We start from the raw sequence: 19,605 nt of genomic DNA on the forward strand, positions 1-19,605 counted from the left end.
TAGCTGGAAAATAACTTTATTCAAGAACTGCTATAAAGCCAAAACAATCTGTTACTTAAAACTATCCTTGTATCTCTGTAAAGCCGCTTTGGAACAATCTACATGGTTAAAAGCGCTATATAAATGAAGATGACTTGACAGAGGGATATGTGGTGTGTGTGTGTGTGTGTGTGTGTGTGTGTGTGTGTGTGTGTGTGTGTGTGTGAGAGAGAGACGCCCTCTGGTGTTCAGAGGGATATGTGGTGTGTGTGTGTGTGTGTGTGTGTGTGTGTGTGTGTGTGTGTGTGTGAGTGTGAGACCCCCTCTGGTGTTCAGAGGGGTATGTGGTCTGTGTGTGTGTGTGTGAGACGCCCTCTGATGTTCAGAGGGATATGTGGTGTGTGTGTAGATGTGAGTTTCTAGTGTTCAGAGGGATATGTGGTGTGTGTGTAGGTGTGAGTTTCTAGTGTTCAGAGGGATATGTGGTGTGTGTGAGTGTCTGGTGTTCAGATGGAGCATTTACTACCGATCAGACGCTGCACTGACAAGCTGAGCAGAAAATAATCACAGCCTTTGCCAAATCGCGTGCGGTTTCATTGTGATTAATCGTGCAGCCCTACTTTATAATACTACCTGAATGTATATTTTTTTCAACATGAACTAATGATTAGTGAAGGACTGAAATAATCATCATATAGCAATGAAGAGTTAACTTTAACTACGACTGAAGTCATATGGATTCATGCATGAATAACTACATGTTTGATACTTTATGCATAAATTAACATTTAGCATCATCATCATAAAATGCATTAGCAGAACTTCCAACAGCACGATCACTTCAGACTACAGCACACACATCTTAAGAGCGTGAATGTTTTTATTCTGAGGGTTTATAAATATGTTATCATGCAATTGCTGCGATGAAACCCTTAGAAGCTTCTTTGTTCCTGCAGTTTCGCTACAAAACCAGGCTGTACAATCAGTCCAGTGTGGATGAGAAGCAGATCGCCAGACTTCACATGAAGGTGAGTGCAAAGACGCATAAGATCCAGTGGATCTGGAGAGTTTTCTCCATCCTGACAGACACATGTGATTCATCGTACATCAGACTGATTAAAAACTCTCACTTTAAGTAATGTATCTGATATGAGGTGTTGATGCATTTCTGCGAGCATTTATGTTTCTAATGGCTTTATTTTTTGTCTTATTGTCTCTCTCCAGGCCAGCTTGAGGAAGTTCATGGATTACATCCAGCATCATGAGCTAGACAAGTTCTCCAGAATGCTAGACAGAGGACTTGACCCAAACTACCAGGACACAGAGACAGGAGGTACTGGAGGAGCAGAAACACATGAGTCTGAGTCTGAGATCACCGTACCTGACCATCCGACTCATTCCCCATACCTGACCATCCGACTCATTCCCCGTACCTGACCATCCGACTCATTCCCCGTACCTGACCATCCGACTCATTCCCCGTACCTGACCATCCGACTCATTCCCCGTACCTGACCATCCGACTCATTCCCCGTACCTGACCATCCGACTCATTCGCCGTACCTGACCATCCGACTCATTCCCCGTACCTGACCATCCGACTCATTCGCCGTACCTGACCATCCGACTCATTCGCCGTACCTGACCATCCGACTCATTCCCCGTACCTGACCATCCGACTCATTCGCCGTACCTGACCATCCGACTCATTCGCCGTACCTGACCATCCGACTCATTCGCCGTACTCGACCATCCGACTCATTCCCCTTACCTGACCATCCGACTCATTCCCCGTACCCGACTCATTCCCCGTACCCGACCATCCGACTCATTCGCCGTACCTGACCATCCGACTCATTCCCCGTACCTGACCATCCGACTCATTCCCCGTACTTGACCATCCGGCTCATTCCCCGTACCCGACTCATTCCCCGTACCCGACCATCCGACTCATTCGCCGTACCTGACCATCCGACTCATTCCCCGTACCTGACAATCCGACTCATTCGCCGTACCTGACCATCCGACTCATTCGCCGTACCCGACCATCCGACTCATTCCCTGTACCCGACCATCCGACTCATTCGCCGTACCTGACCATCCGACTCATTCCCCGTACCCGACTCATTCACCGTACCGACCATCCGACTCATTCCCCGTACCTGACCATCTGACTCATTCCCCGTACCTGACCATCCGACTCATTCGCCGTACCTGACCATCCGACTCATTCGCCGTACCTGACCATCCGACTCATTCGTTGTACCTGACCATCTCATTCGCCGTACCTGACCATCCGACTCATTCGCCGTACCTGACCATCTAATTCACCGTACCTGACCATCCGACTCATTCCCCGTACCTGACCATCTCATTCACCGTACCTGACCATCCGACTCATTCCCCGTACCTGACCATCTCATTCACCGTACCTGACCATCTCATTCGCCGTACCCGACCATCCGACACATTCCCCGTACCAGACCATCCGACTCATTCCCCGTACCTGACTCCCTTTAGGGAAGTCATTTTGAAGGGGGTCCAGGGCGCTCGGCAAATGACCCAGATCGGGACGCACTTCGTGGACGCTGCGCAGCGCCCCCTGGGCGATTTTTGCGGGGCCCCCTGACGCCCCTTCCCGATAGGGGCCGTCCCCATGGTCCCCTGAGAGGTGGCCCCAAGACTCTAGACCCCCCAGGGGCCGTATGGGAGGGGCCAGAAGTTAACTCCCCAAAACCGCAGTTCGGGCATCGGCCACCAGGTGGCTCACCGACGTCCCACCCGCTTGCAATTCGACGGGCGTCGAACGAGTAGGGGGGTGGGCGTCCAAGGAGTGCATCGGCGTCCCCCTTACAGCCTATTCACCCTTACCGGCTCCGCGCCATTGGCCGAAGTCATGGGGTGGGCGGGGCTGTCCACGGAGAGCCCTTTTGTCCCCTTCCAGATTATACACAGCCAGGGGGCGGGGATCAATCCCGAAAACGCCCTCTGACCACGGACAGCCTAAAAGTCCCCCTTACAGCCTATCTCCTGCCCACCCGCCCCACGCCATTGGCCGAAGTCACGGGATGGGCGGGGCCGTCCACGGAGAGCCCTTTTGTCCCCTTACAGCATAAACGAAGCAAGGGGGCGGGGATCGATCCCGAAAACGCCCTCTGTCCACGGAGAGCCCAAACATCCCCCTTACAGCCTAAAAATTGCATTTTGCGTCCAAATTGGACATTGCATTAAAAGGACATTTATCATAAATAAAGTGGTTATGGGTGGTCAAACCTACTGGACAGCCCTCAGGGGACACAGCACAACACACTAATGTACATTTCACCCATTAATTTGTGCAAAATTAGCATAAAATATCACTGTCCACGGGGAGCGCACAGGGGCTCCGTCGAATAACTTGCAGGCGGGATGTTTTGAAGTCCCATCTGTAACTAAATAGGTTGCAGGTGGGATGCTGTTTTTGACCGGGCATAACTCCAAAACCAAGCCGACTTGGGGCTCCATACTCTGGGGTCATGGGGGGCCCATGGGTCCCTCCCCACGCCCGGAGTTTGGAGCTCAAAGTCGGCGTGCTTTCCGAGATACACCCGGTCAAAGTCCCACAGGAAGTGGCCATATCTCGGGAACGGAGCCGACTTGGGGCTCCATACTCTGGGGTCATGGGGGGCCCATGGGTCCCTCCCCACGCCCGGAGTTTGGAGCTCAAACTCGGCTTGGTTCCCAAGATACACCCGGTCAAAGTCCCACAGGAAGTGGCCGTATCTCAGGAAAGAAGCCGACTTGGGGCTCCATACTCTGGGGTCATGGGGGGCCCTTGGGTCCCTCCCCAAGCCCGGAGTTTGGAGCTCAAACTCGGCTTGGTTCCCAAGATACACCCGGTCAAAGCTGGACCGGAAGTGGCCGTATCTCGGAACAGGAAGGTCCCAGGAGCTGGGGACGGTGGGGTCAGAAGGGGCCCTAAGGGCCTTCCTCTTGCCCGGAGTTTGGAGCTCCAATTCGGCTTAACTCCCAAGATACACCCGGTTATACATAAGGGACTTTTAGACAAAATGGTCAATATCTCGAAAAGGGCGTGTCCCAGCGGATCGTCCTTTGGGGTGGTGAGGGGCCCCTAGGGGCCCTCTCAGACACCAGAGTCCCGGGCCACTGGGACCCTTCCTTCTCAAGTGCACCCTTTCCTGTTGGGCCCCGTATCTCGGACCGTGGGGGCGCTAGAGACTCGGGCTAGGGCCCGTTGGAGAGGTCCCCTCGGGACCCTACTTTGACCCGAGTTTGGTGTTGCTAGCCGGCCGGGTCCCCGAGATATGGCCCTTCAAAGTTCGGAGCCCACCTGCAACTTATTCGACGGAGGCCATTTGCGCTGTCCGTGGACATTGCATTAAAAGGTCATATTTAATAAAAAAAGTGGTTGCTTGGGGTCAAACCTACTGTACACCAGTCAGGGGACACTGTACAACACACTAATGTACATTTCACCCATTAATTGTGCAAAATTTGCATAAAATATCACTGTACACGGGGAGCGCACAGGGGCTCCGTCCAATAAGTTGCAGGTGGGATGCTGGGTTTAGACAGACATTTTCAGCTGTTGAATCCCTGTAACCAATTGGGGATTTCAGCATATCTGCTGAAGGAAAAAATTCCTTACAGGGATTTGAAAATGTCTAAGTCGAAACCCAGCATCCCACCTGCAACTTATTCGAAGGAGCCCATGTGCGCTGTCCGTGGACATTGCATTAAAAGGTCATATTTAATAAAAAAAGTGGTTGCTTGGGGTCAAACCTACTGTACACCAGTCAGGGGACACTGTACAACACACTAATGTACATTTCACCCATTAATTGTGCAAAATTAGCATAAAATATCACTGTCCACGGGGAGCGCACAGGGGCTCCGTCCAATAATTTGCAGGTGGGATGCTGGGTTTAGACTTAGACATTTTCAAATCCCTGTAAGGAATTTTGTCCTTCAGCAGATATGCTGAAATCCCCAATTGGTTACAGGGATTCAACAGCTGAAAATGTCTAAGTCGAAACCCAGCATCCCACCTGCAACTTATTCGAAGGAGCCCATGTGCGCTGTCCGTGGACATTGCATTAAAAGGTCATATTTCATAAAAAAGTGGTTGCTTGGGGTCAAACCTACTGTACTCCAGTCAGGGGACACTGTACAACACACTAATGTACATTTCACCCATTAATTGTGCAAAATTTGCATAAAATATCACTGTCCACGGGGAGCGCACAGGTGCCCTGTCAAATAGGTTGCAGGTGGGATGTTGGGTTTAGACTTTGACATTTTCTAACTCTAACCCCTCCAGGTAAGGACCCCCCACCCTGGTCCACCCTCTGCCCGACTTGGAGAACCAGAGCTCCGGACAGGGACCCCCACCCTGGTCCACCCTCTGCCCGACTCAGAGAACCAGAGCTCCGGGCAGGGACCCCCACCGTGGTCCACCCTCTGCCCGACTTAGAGTACCAGAGCTCCGGGCAGGGACCCCCACCGTGGTCCACCCTCTGCCCGACTTAGAGTACCAGAGCTCCGGGCAGGGACCCCCACCGTGGTCCACCCTCTGCCCGACTTAGAGTACCAGAGCTCCGGGCAGGGACCCCCACCGTGGTCCACCCTCTACCCGACTCAGAGAACCAGAGCTCCGGGCAGAGACCCCCCACCCTGGTCCACCCTCTACCCGACTTGGAGAACCAGAGCTCCGGGCAGGGACCCCCCACCCTGGTCCACCCTCTACCCGACTTGGAGAACCAGAGCTCCAGACAGGGACCCCCCACCCTGGTCCACCCTCTACCCGACTTGGAGAACCAGAGCTCCGGGCAGGGACCCCCCACCCTGGTCCACCCTCTCCCGACTTGGAGAACCAGAGCTCCAGACAGGGACCCCCCACCCTGGTCCACCCTCTACCCGACTTGGAGAACCAGAGCTCCGGGCAGGGACCCCCCACCCTGGTCCACCCTCTACCCGACTTGGAGAACCAGAGCTCCGGGCATGGACCCCCACCCTGGTACACCCTCTACCCGACACAGAGAACCAGAGAAACCCCTCAGCCCCGGCCTCCACCATCACCCGAGCACCAGGCGAACCCGGGGGTCCCAAACTTAAGCCCGGGTATTATTGACCTAGCCACCCCGCGCCGCCAGAGAACCGGGCCACTGGTAACCCAAAATCGACTTAGGTTTTGGCAGCCGCTCTGGTTCTCTGGTTCCCTCCGGCCGAGGTTCTCCGGCTTGAGCCGCCTCGGAGAACCAGAGCCCCGTGCATGGACCCCCACCTAGGTCCACCCTACGCCCGACTCGGGGAACCAGAGCCCCGGGCATGGACCCCCACCTAGGTCCACCCTACGCCCGACTCAGAGAACCAGAGCCCCGGGCACGGACCCCCACCTAGGTCCACCCTACGCCCGACTCAGAGAACCAGAGCTCCGGGCAGAGAACCCAACGAAGATCCGCCACCTGCCAGACTCAGAGAACCAGAGCTCCTGCACAGCTCGGGCCTGTCTTTTCCTGGAGATATAATGTTTTTCAGAGCTCCACCATGGCAGAGATTGAACTCTGCCCCCAGCCTGAATGCACCCTCTCTGGCTTGGGTCACTACCTTGATTGCCCTGGCGCTTAAGAATCCAGTGATAATTTTCAACTTTCTTCCCCAGCCAGAGTGCCTCCTGGCTGGGCTTGGATTCTTCCTGGAGGCCCTCTCCCTCCAGGACTTCCAGAGCTCCATGACATGGCCCAGTTTAGATTTTATCCCCAGACAGAGTGACTTTGAGTGGGAGACTCAAGCCAGTGTGTTGAGGGTGGTGTGTCCCTCCACCACAGTTCCTCTCCTCCATGAAACCACGGAGGCCAGTTTTAGGACCGTCTTAGCTCCAGATGGACCTCCAATGGTGGCGGTTAAATCTGCCTTTGACCCAGGACGGGCCGCCCTCCCCGGGGAAGGCCGAGGAGTCCCGAGCGCCTGGAGCCCCACGGGTACCGCAACATTTTGGCTTGCTCCTGGAGACCCTCTCCCTCCAGGATTTATCCCCAAACACAGTGCCCTCTGGCTGGGCTTGGGTTGCTCCTGGAGGCCCTCTCCCTCCAGGATTTATAACCAGACACAGTGCCCTCTGGCTGGGCTTGGTTTCTACCTGGAGGCCCTCTCCCTCCAGGACTTCCAAAGCTCCATGGCACGGCCCAGTTTAGATTTTTTTCCCCAGACTGAGTGACTTTGAGTGGGGGACTCAAGCCAGTGTGTTGAGGGTGGTGTGTCCCTCCACCACAGTTCCTCTCCTCCATAAAGCCCCGGAGGCCAGTTTTAGGACCATCTTAGCACCAGATGGACCTCCAATGGTGGCGGTTAAATCTGCCTTTGACCCAGGACGGGCCGCCCTCCCCGGGGAAGGCCGAGGAGTCCCTAGCGCCTGGAGCACCACGGGTACCGCAACATTTTGGCTTGCTCCCGGAGGCCCTCTCCCTCCAGGGTTTATCCCCAGACACAGTGCCCTCTAGCTGGGCTTGGGTTCTTCCTGGAGGCCCTCTCCCTCCAGGACTTCCAGAGCTCCAGGCACCCAGCTCGCTCTGTTGTCTGTCCCCGGCCAGAGTGGCCCCTGGCTGGGCTTGGCCTGGTCCTGGAGGCCCTCTCCCTCCAGGACTTCCAGAGCTCCGGGCACCCAGCTCGGTCTGGACTTCATCCCCAGCCAGAGTGGCCCCTGGCTGGGCTTGGCCTGGTCCTGGAGGCCCTCTCCCTCCAGGACTTCCAGAGCTCCAGGCACCCAGCTCGCTCTGTTGTCCGTCCCCGGCCAGAGTGGCCCCTGGCTGGGCTTGGTCTGGTCCTGGAGGCCCTCTCCCTCCAGGACTTCCAGAGCTCCGGGCACCCAGCTCGCTCTGTTGTCCGTCCCCAGACAGAGTGGCCCCTGGCTGGGCTTGGCCTGATCCTGGAGGCCCTCTCCCTCCAGGACTTCCAGAGCTCCGGGCACCCAGCTCGCTCTGTTGTCCGTCCCCAGCCAGAGTGGCCCCTGGCTGGGCTTGGCCTGGTCCTGGAGGCCCTCTCCCTCCAGGACTTCCAGAGCTCCGGGCACCCAGCTCGCTCTGTTGTCCGTCCCCAGCCAGAGTGGCCCCTGGCTGGGCTTGGCCTGGTCCTGGAGGCCCTCTCCCTCCAGAGCTCCGGGCACCCCGCTCGGCCTGGACTTCATCCCCAGCCAGAGTGGCCCCTGGCTGGGCTTGGACTGGTCCTGGAGGCCCTCTCCCTCCAGGACTTCCAGAGCTCCGGGCACCCAGCCCACCACCACCACCACTCTCCTCTTCCACATAGGCCAGATGGTCCGTTTTAGGACCGTCTCGGCTCCAGGCAGAGCTCCAGGGGTGGGGGACTGAGCAGCATCTGACCGAGAACAAAGCACCCTCCCTGGGTTGGCCGAAGAGCTCCCGGGTGCCTGGAGCTCAGGGTGCACTGCAAACTTTGGGACTTAGGTTTTGCAGCACACCCTTTGCACCACCAGGACCGCGGGGCTAGGCGCTCCAAGCCGGGTATGGAGCGCCCTGGCCGGCCTGGATGCCCACCTTAGAGGGCACACACTTTTGATGGACGGTAACCCAGTGAAAACGGATTCAAACGGCCGTAACTCGGCCTAGGTGGGTCCTATCGACGCCAAATTTTTATCGCTTATAGAACGGGACGAGGCCTTTCCAAAGAGCCCGGCCACGGCCTCAGGGGCCCCCGGGGGCCCGAGATACAGCGCCCCGAAGGCGAAAAACGCAAATATCTCGGCCAAATCTCAACGGATCCGGCGGGCACCGGGCTCTTTGGAACCGTCTCGTCGGGACGGAAAGAACGGTACCGGTTTGGTCGTTTTTGGTGCTGGTTTCGCGGAGTTATTAGCCGAAAACCACCGGGATCGCTCCAAAATGGCGGCCGCCGATGACGTCACGGCCGCGGGAGAAAATCGCCCGTATCTCGGCAACGCGAAGGCCCAGAGAGCTCAAATTCGGGTGAGGAGGTCCCACGGGGGCCCTTGCCCGAAGGGGAGAGTGGCGGGACCCGGGGACGCCCCCTGGCGATTCGCCGGTCGCGGGGACCCCCGACTTTGAACGGTTATATCTCCGGGGCCCTGGCGAGTTGGGGCTCGTGGGTGGGCTCATTCGAAAGGCCTCGTCCAGCCCTACAAACTATTAGAGTTTGGGGCCAGTGGACCCAGGGGTTCCCGAGATATGAGCCAAAACAGCTGCGACTTTGACCGGCCGTAGCTCCCCGACCCAACCGCCCTCGGGGACGGGGGTGGGCCCGTTGGATAGGCCCCCTCGAGACCTACCATAGACCCGAGTTTGAGATTTTTTCGCCGGGTACTTTTCGAGATATTCGCGAAAAAGTAAACTTTTTCAGAAAAAGGGGCCCCCGGCTTTGAACGGTTTAGTGGTGGTCAAACCTACTGGACCTACTGTACACCAGTCAGGGGACACTGTACAACACACTAATGTACATTTCACCCATTGATTGTGCAAAATTTGCATAAAATACTACTGTCCACGGGGAGCGCACATGGGCTCCGTCCAATAACTTGCAGGTGGGATGCTGGGTTTAGACTTAGACATTTTCAAATCCCTGTAAGGAATTTTGTCCTTCAGCAGATATGCTGAAATCCCCAATTGGTTACAGGGATTCAACCGCTGAAAATGTCTAAGTCGAAACCCAGCATCCCACCTGCAAGTTATTCGACGGTGGCCCTGTGCGCTGTCCGTGGACATTGCATTAAAAGGTCATATTTCATAAAAAAAGTGGTTGCTTGGGGTCAAACCTACTGTACACCAGTCAGTGGACACTGTACAACACACTAATGTACATTTCACCCATTAATTGTGCAAAATTTGCATCAAATATCACTGTCCACGGGGAGCGCACAGGGGCTCCGTCCAATAACTTGGAGGTGGGATGTTTTGAAGTCCCATCTGTAACTAAATAGGTTGCTGGTGGGATGCTGTTTTTGACCGGGCATAACTCAAAATCCTAGCCGACTTGGGGCTCCATACTCTGGGGTCGTGGGGGGCCCAGGGGTACCTCCTCACACCCGGAGTTTGGAGCTCAAAGTCGGCGTGCTTTCCGAGATACACCCGGTCAAAGTCCCACAGGAAGTGGACATATCTCGGGAACGGAGCCGACTTGGGGCTCCATACTCTGGGGTCATGGGGGGCCCTTGGGTCCCTCCCCACGCCCGGAGTTTGGAGCTCAAACTCGGCTTGGTTCCCAAGATACACCCGGTCAAATTCCCACAGGAAGTGGCCATATCTCAGGAAAGAAGCCGACTTGGGGCTCCATACTCTGGGGTCATGGGGGGCCCATGGGTACCTCCCCACGCCCGGAGTTTGGAGCTCAAACTCGGCTTGGTTCCCAAGATACACCCGGTCAAAGCAGGACCGGAAGTGGCCGTATATCGGAACTGGAAGGTCCCAGGAGCTGGGGACGGTGGGGTCAGAAGGGGCCCTAAGGGCCCTCCTCGTGCCCGGAGTTTGGAGCTCCAATTCGGCTTAACTCCCAAGATACACCCGGTTATACATAAGGGACTTTTAGACAAAATGGGCAATATCTCGAAAAAGGCGTGTCCCAGCGGATCGTCCTTTGGGGTGGTGAGGGGCCCCTAGGGGCCCTCTCAGAAACCAGAGTCCCGGGCCACTGGGACCCTTCCTTCTCAAGTGCACCCTTTCCTGTTGGGCCCCGTATCTCGGACCGTGGGGGCGCTAGAGACTCGGGCTAGGGCCCGTTGGAGAGGGCCCCTCGGGACCCTACTTTGACCCGAGTTTGGTGTCGCTAGCCGGCCGGGTCCCCGAGATATGGCCCTTCAAAGTTCGGAGCCCACCTGCAACTTATTCGACGGAGGCCATTTGCGCTGTCCGTGGACATTGCATTAAAAGGTCATATTTCATAAAAAAAGTGGTTGCTTGGGGTCAAACCTACTGTACACCAGTCAGGGGACACTGTACAACACACTAATGTACATTTCAACCATTAATTGTGCAAAATTTGCATAAAATATCACTGTCCACGGGGAGCGCACAGGGGCTCCGTCGAATAACTTGCAGGTGGGATGTTTTGAGGTCCCATCTGTAACTAAATAGGTTGCAGGTGGGATGCTGTTTTTGACCGGGCTTAACTCCAAAACCAAGCCGACTTGGGGCTCCATACTCTGGGGTCATGGGGGGCCCATGGGTCCCTCCCCACGCCCGGAGTTTGGAGCTCAAACTCGGCTTGGTTCCCAAGATACACCCGGTCAAAGTCCCATCTTTGACTGGGCATAACTCAAAATCCTAGCCGACTTGGGGCTCCATACTCTGGGGTCATGGGGGGCCCATGGGTACCTCCCCACACCCGGAGTTTGGAGCTCAAACCCGGCTTGGTTCCCAAGATACACCCGGTCAAAGTCCCATCTTTGACTGGGCATAACTCAAAATCCTAGCCGACTTGGGGCTCCATACTCTGGGGTCGTGGGGGGCCCAGGGGTACCTCCTCACACCCGGAGTTTGGAGCTCAAAGTCGGCGTGCTTTCCGAGATACACCCGGTCAAAGTCCCACAGGAAGTGGACATATCTCGGGAACGGAGCCGACTTGGGGCTCCATACTCTGGGGTCATGGGGGGCCCTTGGGTCCCTCCCCACGCCCGGAGTTTGGAGCTCAAACTCGGCGTGCTTTCCGAGATACACCCGGTCAAAGTCCCACAGGAAGTGGCCGTATCTCAGGAAAGAAGCCGACTTGGGGCTCCATACTCTGGGGTCATGGGGGGCCCATGGGTACCTCCCCACGCCCGGAGTTTGGAGCTCAAACTCGGCTTGGTTCCCAAGATACACCCGGTCAAAGCTGGACCGGAAGTGGCCGTATCTCGGAACCGGAAGGTCCCAGGAGATGGGGACGGTGGGGTCAGAAGGGGCCCTAAGGGCCCTCCTCATGCCCGGAGTTTGGAGCTCCAATTCGGCTTAACTCCCAGGATACACCCGGTTATACATAAGGGACTATTAAACAAAATGGTAAATATCTCGAAAAGGGCGTGTCCCAGCGGATCGTCCTTTGGGGTGGTGAGGGGCCCCTAGGGGCCCTCTCAGACCCCAGAGTCCCGGGCCACTGGGACCCTTCCTTCTCAAGTGCACCCTTTCCTGTTGGGCCCCGTATCTCGGACCGTGGGGGCGCTAGAGACTCGGGCTAGGGCCCGTTGGAGAGGGCCCCTCGGGACCCTACTTTGACCCGAGTTTGGTGTCGCTAGCCGGCCGGGTCCCCGAGATATGGCCCTTCAAAGTTCGGAGCCCACCTGCAACTTATTCGACGGAGGCCATTTGCGCTGTCCGTGGACATTGCATTAAAAGGTCATATTTCATAAAAAAAAGTGGTTGCTTGGGGTCAAACCTACTGTACACCAGTCAGGGGACACTGTACAACACACTAATGTACATTTCAGCTATTAATTGTGCAAAATTAGCATAAAATATCACTGTCCACGGGGAGCGCAAAGGGCCTCCGTCGAATAAGTTGCAGGTGGGATGTTTTGAGGTCCCATCTGTAACTAAATAGGTTGCAGGTGGGATGCTGGGTTTAGACTTAGACATTTTCAAATTCCTGTAAGGAATTTTGTCCTTCAGCAGATATGCTGAAATCCACAATTGGTTACAGGGATTCAACAGCTGAAAATGTCTAAGTCGAAACCCAGCATCCCACCTGCAACTTATTCGACGGAGCCCATGTGCGCTGTCCGTGGACATTGCATTAAAAGGTCATATTTCATAAAAAAGTGGTTGCTTGGGGTCAAACCTACTGTAAACCAGTCAGGGGACACTGTACAACACACTAATGTACATTTCACCCATTAATTGTGCAAAATGTGCATAAAATATCACTGTCCACGGGGAGCGCACAGGGGCTCCGTCCAATAACTTGCAGGTGGGATGTTTTGAGGTCCCATCTGTAACTAAATAGGTTGCAGGTGGGATGCTGTTTTTGACCGGGCATAACTCCAAAACCAAGCCGACTTGGGGCTCCATACTCTGGGGTCATGGGGGGCCCTTGAGTCCCTCCCCACACCCGGAGTTTGGAGCTCAAAGTCGGCGTGCTTTCCGAGATACACCCGGTCAAAGTCCCACAGGAAGTGGACATATCTCGGGAACGGAGCCGACTTGGGGCTCCATACTCTGGGGTCATGGGGGGCCCTTGGGTCCCTCACCACGCCCGGAGTTTGGAGCTCAAACTCGGCTTGGTTCCCAAGATACACCCGGTCAAAGTCCCACAGGAAGTGGCCATATCTCAGGAAAGAAGCCGTCTTGGGGCTCCATACTCTGGGGTCATGGGGGGCCCTTGGGTCCCTCCCCACGCCCGGAGTTTGGAGCTCAAACTCGGCTTGGTTCCCAAGATACACCCGGTCAAAGCTGGACCGGAAGTGGCCGTATCTCGGAACTGGAAGGTCCCAGGAGCTGGGGACGGTGGGGTCAGAAGGGGCCCTAAGGGCCCTCCTCGTGCCCGGAGTTTGGAGCTCCAATTCGGCTTAACTCCCAAGATACACCCGGTTATACATAAGGGACTTTTAGACAAAATGGTCAATATCTCGAAAAGGGCGTGTCCCAGCGGATCGTCCTTTGGGGTGGTGAGGGGCCGCTAGGGGCCCTCTCAGACACCAGAGTCCCGGGCCACTGGGACCCTTCCTTCTCAAGTGCACCCTTTCCTGTTGGGCCCCGTATCTCGGACCGTGGGGCCGCTAGAGACTCGGGCTAGGGCCCGTTGGAGAGGGCCCCTTGGGACCCTACTTTGACCCGAGTTTGGTGTCGCTAGCCGGCCGGGTTCCCGAGATATGGCCCTTCAAAGTTCGGAGCCCACCTGCAACTTATTCGACGGAGGCCCTTTGCGTTGTCCGTGGACATTGCATTAAAAGGTCATATTTAATAAAAAAAAGTGGTTGCTTGGGGTCAAACCTACTGTACACCAGTCAGGGGACACTGTACAACACACTAATGTACATTTCACCCATTAATTGTGCAAAATTAGCATAAAATATCACTGTCCACGGGGAGCGCACAAGGGCCCCGTCGAATAACTTGCAGGTGGGATGTTTTGAGGTCCCATCTGTAACTAAATAGGTTGCAGGTGGGATGCTGTTTTTGACCGGGCATAACTCAAAATCCTAGCCGACTTGGGGCTCCATACTCTGGGGTCATGGGGGGCCCATGGGTACCTCCCCACACCCGGAGTTTGGAACTCAAACTCGGCTTGGTTCCCAAGATACACCCGGTCAAAGTCCCATCTTTGACTGGGCATAACTCAAAATCCTAGCCGACTTGGGGCTCCATACTCTGGGGTCATGGGGGGCCCACTGGCACCCCCCATGCCCAGAGTATGGAGCTCAAAGTCGGCTTCGTTCTCAAGATACACCCGGTCAAAGTTCCACTGGAAGTGGCCATATCTCAGGTACGAAGCCGACTTGGGGCTCCATACTCTGGGGTAACTGGTGGCCCCACACCCGGAGCATGGAGCTCTATATGGGCATTAAGGGGGACTTTTAGGCTGTCCGTGGTCAGAGGGCGTTTTCGGGATTGATCCCCGCCCCCTGGCTTTGTATATGCTGTAAGGGGACAAAAAGGCTCTCCGTGGACAGCCCCGCCCATCCCATGACTTCGGCCAATGGCGTGGGGCGGGTGGGCGGGAGATAGGCTGTAAGGGGGACTTTTAGGCTGTCCGTGGTCAGTGGGCGTTTTCGGGATTGATCCCCGCCCCCTGGCTGTGTATAATCTGGAAGGGGACAAAAAGGCTCTCTGTGGATAGCCCCGCCCATCCCATGACGGCCAATGGCGTGGGGCGGGTGGGGGGAGGGGTGGCGGGCTGTAAGGGGGATGATAAGGGCAGTTTTAGGACATATGTCAAAGTGGACATCGTTGACCCTCTGGAGAAACCACCGTGGAGCGAGATCGCCCCCTACAGGTGTCCACCCAGGGCCCCAGGGTCAATGCCCCGCATTATCACGCATTACCCCTCGATAACGCAAAGTGTCCAGTTGACCGTTAACTCTAGCGGCAAGTGGGCGTCCTTTTGGAGCCGAGATCCCTCCGATTGCTAGTGCTGACAATGGCAACTTAAATGAATGGGAACATTTCCACGAACAGCCTAAGTTCCCTTACCATCCGACACATTCCCCGTACCTGACCATCTCATTCACCGTACCCGACCATCCGACTCATTCGCCGTACCGACCATCCGACTCATTCCCCGTACCTGACCATTCGACTCATTCCCCGTACCTGACCATCCGACTCATTCCCCGTACCTAACCATCCGACTCATTCGCCGTACCTGACCATCCGACTCATTCGCTGTACCTGACTATGCGACTCGTTCGCCGTAACTGACCATCTCATTCACCGTACCTGACCATCCGACTCATTCCCCGTACCTGACCATCCGACTCATTCGCTGTACCTGACTATGCGACTCGTTCGCCGTAACTGACCATCTCATTCACCGTACCTGACCATCCAACACATTCACCGTACCTGACCATCCGACTCATCCGACTCATTCGCCGTACCTGACCATCCGACTCATTCGCCGTACCTGACCATCCGACTCATTCCCCGTACCTGACCATCCGACTCATTCGCCGTACCTGACCATCTCATTCCCCGTACCCGACCATCCGACTCATTCACCGTACCGACCATCCGACTCATTGCCCGTACCTGACCATCTGACTCATTCCCCGTACCTGACCATCCGACTCATTCGCCGTACCAGACCATCCGACTCATTCGCCGTACCTGAAAATCTCATTCCCCGTACCCGACCATCCGACTCATTCGCCGTACCGACCATCCGACTCAATCCCCGTACCTGACCATCCGACTCATTCCCCGTACCTGACCATTCGACTCATTCCCCGTACCTGACCATCCGACTCATTCCCCGTACCTGACCATCCGACTCATTCGCCGTACCTGACCATCTCATTCCCCGTACCCGACCATCCGACTCATTCACCGTACCGACCATCCGACTCATTCCCCGTACCTGACCATCTGACTCATTCCCCGTACCTGACCATCCGACTCATTCGCCGTACCTGACCATCCGACTCATTCGCCGTACCTGACCATCCGACTCATTCGTTGTACCTGACCATCTCATTCGCCGTACCTGACCATCCGACTCATTCGCCGTACCTGACCATCTAATTCACCGTACCTGACCATCCGACTCATTCCCCGTACCTGACCATCTCATTCACCGTACCTGACCATCCGACTCATTCCCCGTACCTGACCATCTCATTCACCGTACCTGACCATCTCATTCGCCGTACCCGACCATCCGACACATTCCCCGTACCTGACCATCCGACTCATTCCCCGTACCTGACCATCCGACACATTCCCCGTACCTGACCATCTCATTCACCGTACCTGACCATCCGACACATTCGCCCGTACCTGACCATCCGACTCATTCCCCGTACCTGACCATCTCATTCACCGTACCTGACCATCTCATTCTCCGTACCCGACCATCCGACACATTCCCCGTACCTGACCATCCGACTCATTCCCCGTACCTGACCATCCGACACATTCCCCGTACCTGACCATCTCATTCCCCGTACCTGACCATCCGACTCATTCCCCGTACCTGACCATCCGACTCATTCCCCGTACCTGACCATCCGACTCATTCCCCGTACCTGACCATCCGACTCATTCTCCGTACCTGACCATCCGACACATTCGCCCGTACCTGACCATCCGACTCATTCCCCGTACCTGACCATCCGAATCATTCTCCGTACCTGACCATCCGACTCATTCCCCGTACCTGACCATTCTACTCATTCCCCATACCTGACCATCCGACTCATTCCTCGTACCTGACCATCTCATTCACCGTACCTGACCATCCGACACATTCGCCCGTACCTGACCATCCGACTCATTCCCCGTACCTGACCATACGACTCATTCCTCGTACCTGACCATCTCATTCACCGTACCTAACCATCCGACACATTCGCCCGTACCTGACCATCCGACTCATTCCCCGTACCTGACCATCCGACTCATTCGCCGTACCTGACCATCCGACTCATTCCTCGTACCTGACCATCCGAATCATTCTCCGTACCTGACCATCCGACTCATTCCCCGTACCTGACCATTCTACTCATTCCCCATACCTGACCATCCGACTCATTCCTCGTACCTGACCATCTCATTCACCGTACCTGACCATCCGACACATTCGCCCGTACCTGACCATCCGACTCATTCCCCGTACCTGACCATCCGACTCATTCCTCGTACCTGACCATCTCATTCACCGTACCTGACCATCCGACACATTCGCCCGTACCTGACCATCCGACTCATTCCCTGTACCTGACCATCCGACTCATTCCCTGTACCTGACCATCCGACTCATTCCCCGTACCTGACCATCCGACTCATTCCCTGTACCTGACGTGTGTGTGTGTGTGTCGTAGAGACTCCACTCACCTGTGCGGCGCAGCTGGAGAATAAGCTGGAGTTTATTAAAGCTCTGAGGAACGGAGGAGCTCATCTGGACTTCAGGGATAAAGACGGCATGACGGCTCTTCATAAAGCTGCTTGCGCTAAAAACCAGCCAGCGATCAAGGTATACAACATGCATTATAATCATTCATCTTATTAAAACACAAATTTTGCATTATTTATAAGGTTCTAACAACTTCTATTTTATCTATTTTTGCTGGCATTTAAGCATATGATCAGTAAAAGCAAGTACTTGCCTTTTAGAAAACCAGACAAATTTATATGAAATACATTTTATATTTCTTTATTATATTTTTTTATTTCTATTTCTATTTTATCTTATATTTATTTATTATATGGTTTGCAGTATTTTTGTTTTGCAGTATTTAAGTCTGATGAGACAGACAGTAGCGCGTGTCCAATGCCAGCTAAAGGACCCCCCTTACCAAGTGTATAAAACACCTGCACGCGCTATCTTTCCTCAGTGAGCATTTTAGCTTCTCGTGCAGCAAGCGGAGCAAGCTTGGTGGATCTCTTCACTCGATGTTTCAGAGAACCGGGGTTACGAACAGTAACCTATTGTTCTCTTTTATCATCTCGTGTTTGAGATCAACCAGTGGGAGATAGAGGACGGTCACCTGAAAGACGGTGCATGACACGTCACAAAGTAACAAACCACACACGGTGAGGGTGCCACACTAGCAACAAAGAAAAACATGTGGTAACATGCATTCGTGAATAAACCTGACCACACTCATAATGATGAATTATATGCTGCCAGGTGCAGGTTCAAAACATGCTTAGTGACATAATTAGGCTGGGCTAGGCAGCCCAGGCTTAAAGAGGGGTATAGGGCCTAAGAGCATGAGGCTATGAAGAGCCCACACCCAAGACAGAATGAGCCACTGGGGTCCTGGTGACATCGAGGTAGTATCTGATAAATGTATGGGGAGGAGCCCAGCTTGTAGCAGCACATATGTCCTGCAAGGAAACTCCCTTAAACAGAGTTCAAGAGGCAGCCATACCTATTGTCTGTCATACCTATTGCCATGCCCAAGAGATGAAAATCTGGTCGCTTTTTCTAAACAAGCTGGTGCTTCAATCCGCAAGGCACGTACAGGACACAGAGAGTTCAACCTCTGATCCTCTGTGGAGGAGAAAGGAGGTGGGTGAAAAGCGGAAAGCTCAATCACCTCACACGTGAACACCAGGAAGCATTTTGGCATAAAGGCCGGGTTGGGCCTGAGAAAAACCTTATCTCCACTGAGAGAGAATTTAATGCATGAGGAATGAACAGAGAGTGTATGCAAATCACTGACACGTTTGGCTGACGCCAAGGCCAGGAGCAGAGCTGTATTGAGAGACAGAAGCTTAAGGGAAATATTTCCCAGGGGCTCAAACGGCTGTTGAGACGATACCTCCAGCACCAAAGAGATGTCCCACTCAGGAACTTCTCGTGACTGGAAGAGAGTGGCGCACGCCCTTCATGAATCTACAAATAAGGGGGTGTTGCCCCACTGTAGCGGCATCAAACCCCACATGACTTGCAGCGATAGCCGCTAAATGAGGTTTTATTTAACAAAGTTCGGGAGGAGCAGGTTCAGATAATTAACCAAATCATGCACAGCTGTTGATTAATCAGTAATCAACTCAATGACAGAGTATAAATTCACAGCAGACCTGTCTCTGTTCATTGAAAGTTTGTCAGCATCCCTCCTCCACCCCATCTCCTCACTTCCAGTTCCATCTACACTTCCATTTCCATGTACTCTTACCAACTGGGGGGAGTACTTTGGGTTCGGGCCTAACTCCGAGCTCGGAGCCCTCCCCCCGGACAGCACGCCAAATACGCATTAACTTATTGTATTAATTATATGTAGATGTGAACTCGTGAAATAGACCTTAATGGTAGAAGAGGATCTTCCACCATCCATAAGGTCCTGGAAAAAGCTTAAAATATCAGCGATTGAGCACTGATATGATGTTAACCGTTGCCCTTCACACCACTCTTTGAACACACGCCACTTACAATCTTATAGGGGCCGTGTAGAAGAGGCTCTGGCACTCTGAATAGTGGCAATAACGTGGGGGGAGCCCCAATGAGAGGGCCCATGCGCGTAAAACT

General features: G+C 54.6%; 1 protein-coding gene across 2 annotated transcripts in view; it reads left to right on the forward strand.

Moving 5' to 3' along the window:
* The window catches only part of shank2a (SH3 and multiple ankyrin repeat domains 2a), a 97,545-nt gene that overhangs the window by 10,820 nt on the left and 67,120 nt on the right, over positions 1–19,605 (forward strand). For both annotated transcript variants that reach the window (XM_081373265.1, XM_081373264.1), the window contains 3 exons: positions 936–1,007; positions 1,204–1,312; positions 17,453–17,604. In XM_081373265.1, the coding sequence (XP_081229391.1) occupies positions 936–1,007; positions 1,204–1,312; positions 17,453–17,604 (333 nt within the window). The remainder of the gene's footprint in view (positions 1–935; positions 1,008–1,203; positions 1,313–17,452; positions 17,605–19,605) is intronic.

This window comes from Scardinius erythrophthalmus, assembly GCF_964197995.2.
Source record: "Scardinius erythrophthalmus genome assembly, chromosome: 8".
Classification (NCBI taxonomy): Eukaryota; Metazoa; Chordata; class Actinopteri; order Cypriniformes; family Leuciscidae; genus Scardinius; species Scardinius erythrophthalmus.